General features: G+C 42.9%; 1 protein-coding gene across 1 annotated transcript in view; it reads left to right on the top strand.

Annotated features, from left to right (window-relative positions):
- The window catches only part of LOC144595148 (kelch-like protein 1), a 276,933-nt gene that overhangs the window by 151,907 nt on the left and 111,084 nt on the right, over positions 1 to 13,942 (top strand). The window contains exon 3 of the mRNA XM_078402262.1: positions 4,459 to 4,595. Coding sequence (XP_078258388.1) covers positions 4,459 to 4,595 — 137 coding nt within the window. The remainder of the gene's footprint in view (positions 1 to 4,458; positions 4,596 to 13,942) is intronic.

The following is a 13,942-nucleotide window of genomic DNA, read 5'->3' as shown; positions in this document are numbered from 1 at the left end:
CCAACCTATCTAATCTGTCATATCTGCAGCCCTCTATCCCAGGTAAAATCTTGGTGCATCTCTTCTACACTCTATCCAATGCCAACACATTCTTGGGTAGTGTGATGAAAAAAAAAACTATACACAATGATCCAACTGTGGCTTGACCATTAATGTGATATCTCAAAATCTTATATTCATGAAGATGAGCATGTTCCATTTACTACTCTATTTACCTGGGAATTCCCTGCAAGTGTTTGTTATCATGACTTGGAGAAAATGAGATTACTTTGTCATAGACAGTATGTTAACAAAGTTAATTCTCCAATCTACCTCATTGTGTCCATTGCAATTTTATCTACATTTTCTCTGTAACTTTAGCACTCTATTCTATATTCTGTTTAATTTTCCTTTTTATTCTACGTAGCATACTCATAAGTGGTTTGGTTGTACTCAAGAGTCCCAGATAGAACAATGAAATTCTTACATGCAGAATTACCCATGTATGGTATGATTATGCTCATGTGCAGCATGATTGCACCTGTGCATGGTATGCTCTGCCCAGATAGCAAGCAAAACAAACGACTTCACTGTTTCTAAGTACAAGAGACAATAAAAAAATTTAAAACCAATATCAATAATGGTCCCCATTAATGAAAGTTTCCATTTGTTTTATTTCTCTAATCCACTCTGGAACATTTAAATCTCATTGCAGCATATCCATCAGTTCCAAACAGCAAGTCCAATGTGTTACTAACTGCTTGTGTACATGCTCATGCACGTATCTGAGACAAAAATTCAGATCAGGGTTGAGAGGAGATTTGATAGCAGCACACCAGATCACGAGTCAGCTCGGTGGAATAAGTAGAGAGAGGCTGTTTTGATTAGTGACAGTTCAAAGACAAGGAGCAGGAATTTAAAGATGTGGCCGGAAAATACAAAGAAGAGGCAAGAGGAGCGGAGTTGCGATCTGAAATTCAGTTCCCATAGGGTGTTGGAAATATTGTTGCCTTCAAATGGGTATGAAATGGCACATGAAAGTGAATAATTTGCAGAGCTATTGGGAAAGCACAGGGGAGAGTGACTGAGGAGTTTGGTTTATTGGAATTGGTATAAACCTCATCGGCTGAATGGCCCTTTATGGTGGAAAAATCAACAAATATGAGAAAATTGCAGGTGATGGAAATCTAAAATAAAAAATACAAAGTGTTAGAAACAATGTGCTGGTCAGACTACATCTGTCGGAAGCGAAACAGAGTCAATGTTTTAAGTCAAAGATGCTTCATCATTAGTGGGAAGGAGATGAAAGGATGTTCTCATGCAGGGTCTCAACATGATAATCAACTATCCATTGTCTATCATAGATGTTGCCAGACCCACTTTGTTCCTCCACCAGTTTTTGCTTTAACAAGATAAAAGAAATGTGTAACTGCAGAGATGGTGAGGGAGGGGGTTGTCTCTGATAGAGTAAAGTCAGGATGGTAAAACCGTGGAGATAAGCTGTAAACAACAGTTGCCTGGTCCTTGAGTGAATGGGAACAGTAGAGAGGGTGAGAAGATGAATAAATGTACATAGATGAAAGAATAGTGAGTGGGAAATGCAAAACAAGAAGACATGTCCAACAGGTCAGGCTAACCAATGTCATAAATATTTTATGTTCCTCTGCAATCTGATTACTTCCTCAGTTTTTACTAATCTTTTCCCACACATTTGTAACTCTACAAGGTTTTGAGCCACCCATATTTGAATATTGCCATCACTTATACAACAATGTATGCACAAATAAGAAAGTGGCTTAATGTGTAGGAAAGAACTGCAGATGCTGGTTTAAATCGCAGGTAGACATAAAATGCTGGAGTAACTCAGCAGGACTGTCACCATCTCTGGAGAGAAGGAATGGTTGACATTTCGGGTCGAGACCCTTCTTCAGACACTTAAGAAAGTGGTTTGATCCTCAGATCTCATTTCCCATATTCTGTAAAACATCTATTGTTCCTGGCTTCGAGACCATCCTGCTCCAGCATTTTTTCAAAGCATCTTTCTCTTCAGCATTTTGCTTTCACCAAGAGTACTGCGGAAACTGCTTCAAACTGGGCGTCAGAAGTTTACCGTTCTTGTGTGATATGAAATATTATCTGGTTAATATCTGAAGTTGGAAAGTGATAGATAAAAATTAACTCCACAGTACAGTACATTAACTCAATTATGTTAAATTTAAATATTTGTTTTTTTAAATGATATTTCAAAGGCATTGAAATAGAAATTAAACAAAGATCTTCAAATGCAGCAAATCTGAAATAAAAACAGAAAATGCTAGAAACACGTAGCAGGGCAGGCAGTATCCATGGAAGGAGATAGACACAAAATGCTGGAGTAACTCAGCAGGACAGGCAGCATCTCTGGAGAGAAGGAATGGGTGCCGTTTCGGGTCGAGACCCTTGTTCACACGGAAGGCAAAACAGAGTTGATGAAAATTTCTGACTCAAAACAAAGAGGGAAATTAGGAGAGCTGGGAAATTAGCTGACCATCAGGGAAGAGGAAGGGTGGGTCAGCAGGCAGGGGACAGGGGTCAGGAGGTTGTGCAACTCGGGCTACTCTGCAAAATACCTTTAAGGACATTTGTTTCCAGGAGTGCCCACCAAAAAAAACAGATTGGTCAAAGTCCCCTGCAATACTCCGTAGTGAGTGTTACACAGAGGACTTACGTCATGGAGTCTCAGAGAGATATAACATGGCAACTTGTCCTTTGCCCCACAGACCCTATGTCACCCATCAAATACCCATTTTTACACTAATTCCACCCAAAACCATTATATTCTGCTTACTTCTTCTTGCGTTTGAGGCAGCAGAAATTATGTAACGCCCTCCAGGCGCTGTAGCCAGTGCAATGTGCTATTGTCAAGGGGCGTGAGGTCTACCCCTCCACCAGGGGGACGGAGGACAGTGCAGTCGAAAATGACGTGCTGCGCTGCTTGCTGGTCTGCTCCACACACGCAGGCTGCTGATGGACGCAACCCCCAACGATGCATGTTGGCGTTGAACCGGCCGACCCCTGTGCGGAGCCAGTTCAGGGCGACCGAATCTTTGCGGGGCATAACATATTCTGCTTATATTCTGCTCTATAACTATCCCCCTCCTCTGGATTATACCATTCAGCTACATACCAGGGACAGTAGCTAACTAAGAAAACAGAGAACCCAGAAGCAACTCACAGTTCTGTAGTGGCGCTGCGTCTGCGGCTGTGACTCGCCTGCAGTCTGTCTGTCTTTCTCCCTTCTTTGTCTTATCATTAATGTTAGATGTATGTAATCATCTATTTTTTGTTGTGTATTATGTGGGGGGTGGTGGGGAGGGGCAACCTTTTTTGATCTCTTTCTTCAATGGAGATGCGACTTTTTTTCCGTGCCGTATTTCCGTTCGCGCTGCGGCCTAACATCGAGGAGCTGGGCGACCTCCAGCTGGGATTGACCTTGGGGTCTCCGGTCGCAGAGTCTGTGGACTCACGGAGCTGGCTGACTTTCGGGGCTGTGGTGGCTCTGCGATCGCAGCTGCAACTCGACTTTCAGAGGCTTCGGCTGTGTGCTCTGTGGTCTGTAACATCGGGGGCTCGCAGGTCCCAGGTTGGTGACTGACTTTTCGGGAACTCCGGTCGCAGCAGCTTCGTCCGCTCCGAATCGCAAGACTTGAATCGGCCCGTTCGCAGAACCTTTCATCACCCAGCGCGGCGCGGCTGCGGCTGCGGGATCTTCCATCGACCGATATCGTCAATATCGGGAGCCTCGATCGCCTCAACGCAGCAGTTTGACTGCGGGAGAAGAAGCAAGGAAGAGATTAGCCTTTTTTTTTACCTTCCATCACAGTGAGGAGGTGCCTGGAGGAGAGTCACTGTGATGGATGTTTATGTTACATTTATGTAATTGTGTGTTTTGTTTGCTTTTTATTGTTATGACTGTATGGTAACGACATTTTGCTCAAATTTTCTATTTTTGAATGACAAATAAATTCAATTCAATTCATAGGGTCACAGGGAGAACATGCAAACTCCACACAGAGAGCACCAGAGGTCAGGATTGTCACTCGGTGTGGCAGTGCAGCAGAATGGCACTAATCCAAGCATAAAAGTTGCTTGTTGCTGAAATTTGTTTGTTGAATTACATGATTGATATGGTTTATCCCCCAAATGTATTTAAATTGACTTTAAGTACATAAAAATTCAATGCAATCTAATTTTCAGGCCTGCGTTTTGAATACATGAAACAAATATGGCTCACTGTTTAACAATGTATATATACAAATTTATTAACTTCCTTTCCAGCCAATGTATTTCTTGCTAGCACTTAAATTATCTTTAAAAACAATCATAGTTCACGAGTTGTGCCTTTAAGTTTTGTTTTGAGCGGTGGATTCCTTCAGTCAACAACTCAGCTAATTAAAAGGAATTAATTAAACTCAATCCTTGGTGTTCTTGTTTCTACAGACTCGTCCTCAGTGCTGTTTCAGACTATTTTGCTGCCATGTTTACAAGTGATGTTTGTGAAGCAAAACAAGAAGAAATCAAAATGGAGGGCATAGACCCTGGTGCACTATGGGATCTTGTCCAATTTGCATACACAGGTAAGGTTAGAGGCACAAAAATATCAACAGAAAGTGACGGGAATGCTCACCAAGTCAGGAAGTATCTGTGGAGGGAGAAACATTTTGACGTGCTTGTCAATGAGAGATGACTTCCCCTGCCTGGAGTGTTAGGGTTATGGGGCATGGTTTCAGGATAAGATGTTGGATATTTAGCACGGAGCTGAGGAAAAATTCCTTCTCTCTGAGGATTGTGAATCCTTGGTATTCTTTGCCACGTGGTGCTGTGATTGCACATTGGTCAATATCCAATGTCAAAATATATAGATCTTTTGGAATTTGGGGGTAATTGGAATATGGGGATTATCTGGGATAGTGGACTTGGGATCCAGAATCAGCCACAGTCTTGTGAAATGGTGGAGCTAGCTCAAAGACCTCATCCTGCAGGTTTGTGTTCTTATAGTTAGGATTAATGACCTAGTCCTGATGAAAGCTCGACCTAAAACATGAACTCCCTCCATTGAATGCAGCCTGACCCATAGAGTATTTCCAGCATTTTGTTTATTTTCTAGCACCTGCAGTATTTTGCTATGATGGAACAAGGAATTGGTTTGTACTAAAGATTTGACATCACTGGGGTTGAAGTTAATATTCAATAACATTAACAATTAACATTGGCATGTGCCACACCAATTAGTGCTGCTACCTCACAACATTAGGTTTGATCCTGATCTCTGGTGCTGCCTGTGTGGAGTTTAGACCTTGCTGTCTTAAATATCTTTCAAATTATAGTCACAAAGTGATAGAAAATGGAAACAAATCTATTGGTCAAATGGGACCAAATCAAACATCAAACAATGATTTACCTTCATCCTATATGTATCCCATTTTACTTGCCGAGCATTCTCATCACTCACTCTAGATTCTATCACTAACCCACTAATTTTGAGCTATTATCAATGTCCAGTTAATCTACTGGCCTGCATGTATTTGGATGTGGGAGGAAACCGTAGCATCCAAAGAAACTCATATGGAACATGAAGAAATAAATAAACTCCAGACATAGTCTGATAGATAGATAATTTATTGTTAAGTGTACCATGAGGTACAGTGAAATTCGTTGTTTTTGCATGTACAGTACACAAAAGAGTCACCACAAGGCGCAGACAAAGTTAAATATTATTGGTTCTTTCTTCGTAACCCCCCGTCCCCCACCACCACCACCACAGGGCTCTATTGGTCTCGGCATCACCCCCCTACGCCGGGTTCCCCCTTTGGTTTCGGCATCACCCCCCCATGCCGGATTCTCCCTTTGTTTCGGCGGCCCCCCACGCCATATTCCCTTTGTGACCTCCGATTGGGTTCATCTGATGCTGTGAGGCTGTGGATGTACCAATTGTGCCAGTGTGCTGCCTAAATCAAGGCAAGTCTTTTAATGACTCATTTTCAAGCAAAGGTAAATGAAATGGTGCATCATGCCCTGTAACTTCAATTATTTAGTGCTTATTGTATGATTGATAGTGGACCTTTCATAATGCGATGCAAGATGTTAAAAATTTCTACATCATTTCACCTTGCTTCAGATATTTGACCAAGCACTTCCTATCATGAGCTGAACTGGTCCAATTTCTGCTGCTTATTACACAATTCAATGGCAGACCTCCCTTTGGAAGATTCCTGTGAAAATTGGATCACATGTCCAAGGGGTATTTATTGTAGGGCATTCCAAGGACAGATTTTAACAATCCTATCCATATGTTGATGAGACATAGGAGCAGAATTAGGCCATTGAGCCCATCAAGTCTACTCTGTCATTCAATAATGGTTGGCCTATCTTTCCCTCTCAATCACACTCACCTGCCTTCTCCCTGTGACCTTTGACACCCTTACTGCCTTATGAAATGGCGCATGAAAGAGAATTATTCATCGGGCTTTTGGGAAAGACCAGGAGAAAGCAACTGAGGATCTTTCTATTGTGGGAAGTCCCAGTGCTTACAAATTATACCTGGGCCTTCGTACAGAGCCACAGCTTCCTCTTATTGATGACATCTAGCCTCTAAACACTCCAAGATGCTCCTTGGTGTGGCCGATTTGACCAATTGATCTGTCTCCATATTCTATCACTGTGACTATAATTTGAAAGATATTTAATACAGCAAAGTGTAAACTTCACACAGACAGCACCGGAGATCAAGAGCAGCCCTGAGTGCTCTCTTGAGTGAGTGTAAAAACTTTGTACCGGTAATTTAAGAAAATGCTAATGCATTAGGCCGGCTGCCTTAATAACAGAAGATAGACACAAAAAGCTGGAGCAACTCAGCGGGACAGGCAGCATCTCTGGAGAGAAGAAATGGGTGACATTTTAGGTCAAGACCCTTCTTCAGACTGAACATCTACCCATTAGTCAAAATACCTAAAATTCTATCATCCAGTCAATGCTGGATTATTATAAGAAGATAACTGCAGATGTTGGTACAAATCGAAGGTATTTATTCACAAAATGCTGGAGTAACTCAGTAGGTCAGGCAGCATCTCGGGAGAGAAGGAATGGGTGACGTTTCGGGTCGCGACCCTTCTTCAGACCAGTCTGCAGAAGGGTCTCGACCCGAAACGTCACCCATTCCTTCTCTCCCGAGATGCTGCCTGACCTGCTGAGTTACTCCAGCATTTTGTGAATGCTGGATTATTGTTTGTGGGAGCTTGCCGCATGCAAAATAGCTACTCCATTTCCTACATTACCATCGGCATATAGAAAATGTAGCAATTTCGTAATGCCTGACTGCACTTCAAAGGTTGACACTAAGGTCTTTTGGAGTACTTGGAAGGGAACATTAAAGGCCCGATAAAAATTGAAGTATTTTTAGAACAGCAGGCTCAAGTGAGAAAGAGAAGCAAGAGTCAAATGCATTGGTCAATGAATAGCTTTGTAAAGTGTTCTATAAAAAGAGCTACTTAATTTTGACTTCTAAATGTATCTGTTGTAATAATCCATGGCATGTAATAGGACAGTTAGCATAGGAGAGAGGATTAATTACATTGGAAGTAAAGATGTGCCTTCATAGTGAAATGTAAATGGCTTTACAATTCTTTAGTTCTGCAGTCCAACATGGGTTTCCTACTTTAACCATAACACTATACAAAATGATTATGTACACATTAGATTGGAGAGTGTGTATTACTCTGTAGCAGTTCACAAAAAAAAGACTCGAAGGACTTACAGATTTTGGAAATGTGATTACATTGTACATAATTCATGAATGGTGATTACAGAGGCAGGAAACACATCCCTGCAACTGAAGATACCAAAATATACAAGCTGCTCAGTGCCAGCATGAAATCCCATCAGAGTGATATTTCTCCAGAATTGATACTTGCATATAAGCAAAGCAAAAGTTGCGGCATTCAACCAGTATAGGATTTAAATTTGGGCTCAATCTAATTAACCTTGATTTTCTTTGGTACCATAAACTGTTCTGTGCAGCCTATATTTTATATAACACTTAAAGTTACCAGTCTTGAGGAATGCAAACAATTACTTTCCTGTTTATCAGTCTTCTGGCCTTGCAAGATACTGCAAATCTCTCATGTGTTCAATGAATTAAAGTTAAATTGAGCTGTAAAGGAAATATTTGATAAGTGCCAAAGGTAAAAAAACCTGTACTGACTTGATAAGAAGCAGGGCTTGAATTGAAGCACTTGCTGGGCTTACAAAAGAATCAAAGAGATGGCTTTGAAATTAAGCTGCCAAACTACTGTCCTTCCTGACAAAGACTCAAGTTGAGGTTTCTTGTGCACGCGCTACTTCTGGAAAATGTTAATTAATACATGAAAGCACCATGCTGGAATAAATGTGATTCCTTTAATCTCATAGTAGGAAAAAATAGCACGAAAGAGAAGTTATTCCCTATCATGTAAACAAGCTGCTGGATCTGTTCTTGATGCAAAATGTTTAAAGACAGCGTGATTGTATACAGTCATTTTGTACAAAATTTGAATAGTATCTGAATAGTTTAGATAAAATTATTTGGTTGAACAATGACCTGCCTTTTGAATCATTTGCTACTTTGACTATTTAATCCAATGCATTTGGCACTTGCAATCTTTTTGAACTAAAGCCAGATTTACAAAAGCAGTGTTATATTTTGAGGGAAAAAAAGACACAATGTGCTGGAGTAACTCAGCAGGGTAGACAGCATCTTTGAAATACATGGTAGGTTACATTTTGGGTCGGGACCCTTCTTTTGACTAATTGTGGGGGTGGGGGGGAGAGGAGGGTCAGGACAAAGCCAGGCAAGTAATAGGATACAGGTATGGGGATTTTCGAAGGTTAGATACAGATGGTTGGACAAAGGTCAGAGATGAAAAGACAGAAGGTGTGAGACAAACGGATTGAAGAGTTGTGAATTGTGAAGCTAGAGGAAGGAATGTAGGGGGAACGGAAGGGAAGAAATAGGTGGGGCCCAGGAAAAGGAGGGGAGGGGGGAGTGTAGGAAAAGAAGGGCGAGGTGGATTTAGTTCTCTGAAATTGGAAAATTCAATGTTCACACCATTGAGCTGTAAGCTATCCAAGCAAAATGTGAGGTGCTGCTCCTCCAGTTTGAGTGTGGCCTCGCTCTGGCAATAGAGGAAGCCCAGGACAGAAAGATCAGTATGGGAATGGGACGAAGAGTTGAAATTGTTAGTAACCAGGAGATCCAGTAGTTCTTCCAATCCGAGCGCAAGTGTTTGGCAAAACGGTCGCCAAGTCCATGCTCAGTCTCGCCTATGCCACATTGGGAACTCCAGATGCAGTAGATGAGGTTAGAAGAGGTGCACATGAACTTCTTTCGCACCTAGAAGGGCTGCTGGAGTCCCTGGACGGAGATGAGGAAGGAACTAACGGGGCGGGTGTTACATCTCCTGTGGTGGCAGAGGAAAGTACCTGGGGAGAGGGTGGTTTGGGAGGGAGAGGACGAGTGAACCAAGGATTTGCAGAGGCAGCCATCTCCATGGAAGGTGGAAAGGTGTGAGGATGGGAAGATGTGAATGGGGGTGGAATCATGTCCAAGTGACGGAAATGTCCAAGGATAATGTGTTGGATGCGAAGGCTGGTGAGGTGAGGGATCCATCTATGACAGCAGGGAATAAACCATGTTTACTAAAAAAGGAGGACATCCCGGTAGTATTAGAGTAGTAAGCCTGATCTTGGGAGCAGATGTGGAAGAGATGGAGAAATTGATAGTAGGGGATAGCATCTTTGCAAGAGGCAGGGTGAGAGGAAGTGTAATTCAGCTGAATATTGGTTGGTTTGTAGTGGACATCAGTTGATAGTATGTCCCCTGTGATGGAGATAGAGGGATCAAGAAAGGGAAGAGAGGTGTCAGTGATAATCCAAGTGAATTTGAGGGCTGGGTGGAAGTTAGTGGTAAAGTTAATGAAATCAATCGGTTCTGCATTGGTGCAGGAGGCAGTCATTATATAGCAAAGAAAGAGTGAGGGGATGGAGCCAGTGTACTTTTGGAACAAGGACTATTCAACATAACCAATAAAAAGGCTATCATAGCTGGGCCCACGTATGTGCCCATTACTTTCACTTAGAGAAAGTGAGGAGTCAAAAGAGAAATTGTTGAGGGTGAGGATAAGTTTTGCCAGGTGTGGAGAGTGTTAGTGGATGGAAATTGACTGGGTCTCTTTTCAAGGGAGAAGTAAAGGGTTTTGAGTCATAAGATAGACACAAAGTGCTGGAGTAACTCGATGGGTCATTTAGCATCTCATAAAGGATGGGTGACGTGTCGGGTCGGCACCCTTCTTCAGATCCAGGCTTTGAGACCTTCCTGGTGGGGGATGGAAGTGTAAAGAGAATGGATATCCATGGTAAAGATAAGCCAACGGGGATCCAGAAATTGAAAGTAATTGAAGACTTGAAGCCTAGAAATATTACAGAAATATTACAGCTTAATCCTTTCAAACATTAAAAATAAATTATTAGGTATAAGGAAAGGAAATATTAAGAAAACTATCTGCTGTGAAGGTTGAGTGCAATGGCTGTCACCCAGCCACATATTGCATGTACGTATGTTGTGGATTTTATTTTCATAGCTCACTAGGAACAAGGATATTAAATTCCACTGTTATAACATGATCAAGGCCTTTAATAGAATCGGTTGCTCGATATGAAGCGTAAAATTAGTCAGTTTTCCTAATTGACCAATTCCAGCCCTCACCTTTCAATTGCTAGGGCATAATGAACAAGAGGATAACTAACTCAATTGCTTTAAGGTAACACCTTTCATGTATAATCCAAGGCATTTAAGCGCTAATAAAACCCTTTATTAGTGACCTTTAATGGTAAGTAATATTTAGATATATGTATTATATACTGGTCAGAAATATTCCAATACTTTTCTATTTAGTAAGAGCACAGACTTCATACGCTGTCAGTGTTTTTTTTTTTCTATTGGCAAATTACTGTCCCAGTGCAATATGTGGTGAAGCAGGTTACATCTGAATGATTCTGGACTTCTGTCCATAAGAGCTCATATCGGAACATCAAAGGGTATGAATCTGTATTTTCCCAGAGTCGTGGATCTCCAACAACGATGAGAAGGCCTACCGGGAGGAGGTGGCTGATCTGGCACTCTGGTGTCAGGACAATAGCCTCCTCTTGAATGTCACTAAAACAAAGGAGCTGATTGTGGACTTCAGAAGGGCTAAACATCCAAGGACGTACACGCCACTGGAGATAAATGGGTCTATTGTGGATAGGGTGAGCAGTTTTAAATAGTTGGGAGTCCGCATCGCAGAGGATCTGACGTGGGCAACGCACATTGCTGCACTGGTGGGTAAGGCTAAGCAGCGCCTTTACCACCTTAGACAACTGAGGAAATTCAGAGTGTCTCTGAGGATCCTTCATTGCTTCTACTCTGGGGCTGTAGAGAGCATCCTGTCCGGCAACATTACAGTCTGGTTTGGGAACAGCTCTGCCCAGGACAGGATGGCCCTGCAGAGAGTAGTGCGTTCGGCAGAACGCACCATGGGAACTACACTCGTCCCCCTGCAGGACCTATACATCAGGAGGTGCAGATCCAGAGCAAGCAAGATCATGAGGGACCCCTGCCACCCCAGTAACGGACTGTTCCAGATGCTACGATCAAGCAAACGCCTCCGCTGTCACGCTGTGAAAACGGAGAGGATGAGACGGAGCTTCTTCCCACAGGCCATCAGGACTGTCAACTTTTATAACCCCAGAGACTAAATTTTTGTCGACACTAATAGTAACTTATTAACTTTATTTATATGCTGTAACTGTAATGCTTTTTGTGCACAACCCGCAGGCATTGCCACTTTCATTTCACTGCACATCGTGTATGTGTATGTGACAAATAAATTTGACTTGACTTGACTTGAGTGCCAATCATTAACCAAGCCATTATTCTGAGCCATTCCAGAGTTTTGAGGACATAATTTACGCTCAAAATTCAGTGCGGTAATGAAGGACTGCTACACAACCAACAGTCATTTGGATGATGTGTTTTACCAAGTCACAGTTTGTTCCCTCTGGTAAGCGTAAAAATGATTCCATGGAGTTATTCAATTTAGAGCAAAACACATTCCTAGTGCGCTGGACAATCATTATTCCCCATTCAAAGCCTAAAGCAGCTATGATCATTATTTACATTCCTAATGGTAGGTGCTCACTGTTTACAAGTAGCTGACTTTAATTCCTACATTCTATTTCGTTGACTGGAGAACATGCAACAAAAAAAACTTTTCACTGTACCTCAGTACACATGGCAATAATAATAAACTAACTAAACTAACATTACACATTACAATATTTTCAAAAATACCTTATTAGTTTGGACTTTGTGATGCATCAAAATTGTGAAAGATGCTGTATATATGCAAGGCATTCTTTAACCACGAGATGTCTAGCGTTAGTATCAGGAGTAGACCACTTAGTTCTTCAAGATAGAAAGGGAAGAAGAAAGAAAGAGTGAGGAGAGAGATCATGTGTGTTGTCAACTATGTTTATCATGTGGCATGACATCTATCTATCTATCTATCTATCTATCTATCTATCTATCTATCCATCCATCCATCCATCCATCCATCCATCCATCCATCCATCCATCCATCCATCCATCCATCCATCCATCCATCCATCCATCCATCTATCCTCTTGTTTGTTTGTTTGTTCCTGAACTACAGCCAAAACGGTACACGATAGCGTGATAATTTTAGGCCCACCTTATTCACTGTCGACCTGGGGTCCTAGTGAGGAAGTTTCATTGAAATCAGTGTCATATTTTAAAAGTTATTCACATTTTAAAAGTTTTAAAACCGCGCATGCGCATTTGGGGCTGCGTTGATCTGATACTTACGTAAGATGGCCGCCGCAGAACAAACGCATCCATGCCTGCGCAGTTGGGGCCCGTTGATCTCGGGTACGAGCATGGCTCAGCCGCCTGTCTCTTGGGGGCGGGAGAGCCAGGCCTGGTGCTGGGGGAAGCAGCCGGAGCCTGGGCCCGGGCCTGGACATGACCGGGTAACCGCGAGCCTGAGGTGGGCCAAGGGGAAAGGCGGCAGTGAGGCCAGGCATTGGTGGAGGTGGAGGCCGAGGCCTGGGCCTGGTGCTGGGCCTGGTGCTGGGCCTGCCCTCGGCTCCCCCGTCCCCCCTCCTCTCCCCGGCCGGCTCAGCACCTTCCCCACGTTGCCCAGAATTCAGCGGCTCAGCAACAGTGGGAGAGCCGCTGCCGTCTACCACTGAACATCGCCGCACCGGGACGGGACAGGACTCTCCCCCTCGGCTCCACCCACCCCCGCTCCACCAATGGCAGCTGCCCGGGCTGGAAGGCAAGTTGCTCCCGGGACGGAGGAGAGAGGGAGGGGAGAAGGGTGGGAGGGATCTCTCAAATTCTCTGCCACAGAAGGCAGTGGAGGCCAATTCACTGGATGAATTTAAAAGAGAGTTAGATAGAGTTCTAGGGGCTAGTGGAATCAAGAGATATGGGGAGAAGGCAGGCACAGGTTACTGATTGTGGATGATCAGCCATGATTACAATGAATGATGGTGCTGGCTCGAAGTGCCAAATGGCCTCCTCCTGCACCTATTTTCTATGTTTCTATTTTTCTAGGAGGTTTACCAGAATGATGTCTGATTAGTGGGTATTTGCTACAGGGAGAGGTTGGACAGATTTGGATTGTTTGATCTGGAATGCGGGAAGTTGCGGGGAGACCTGGTGGAAGTGCATAAAATTATGAGAGACATAGATAGGGAGACAGTCAGAATCTTTTCCCAAGATGGAAAAATCACGTTCTAGAGGGCGTAGCTTTCAGGTGTGAGGGGCAATGTTTAAAGGAGATATACGGGACAATGTTTTTTACACAGAGGATGGTGACTGCCTCGA

Source organism: Rhinoraja longicauda, chromosome 7, assembly GCF_053455715.1.
Source record: "Rhinoraja longicauda isolate Sanriku21f chromosome 7, sRhiLon1.1, whole genome shotgun sequence".
In the NCBI taxonomy this organism is placed as follows: domain Eukaryota; kingdom Metazoa; phylum Chordata; class Chondrichthyes; order Rajiformes; family Arhynchobatidae; genus Rhinoraja; species Rhinoraja longicauda.
Note: the sequence above shows the minus strand (reverse complement) of the source record. Positions and strands in the feature narration are given on the sequence as shown.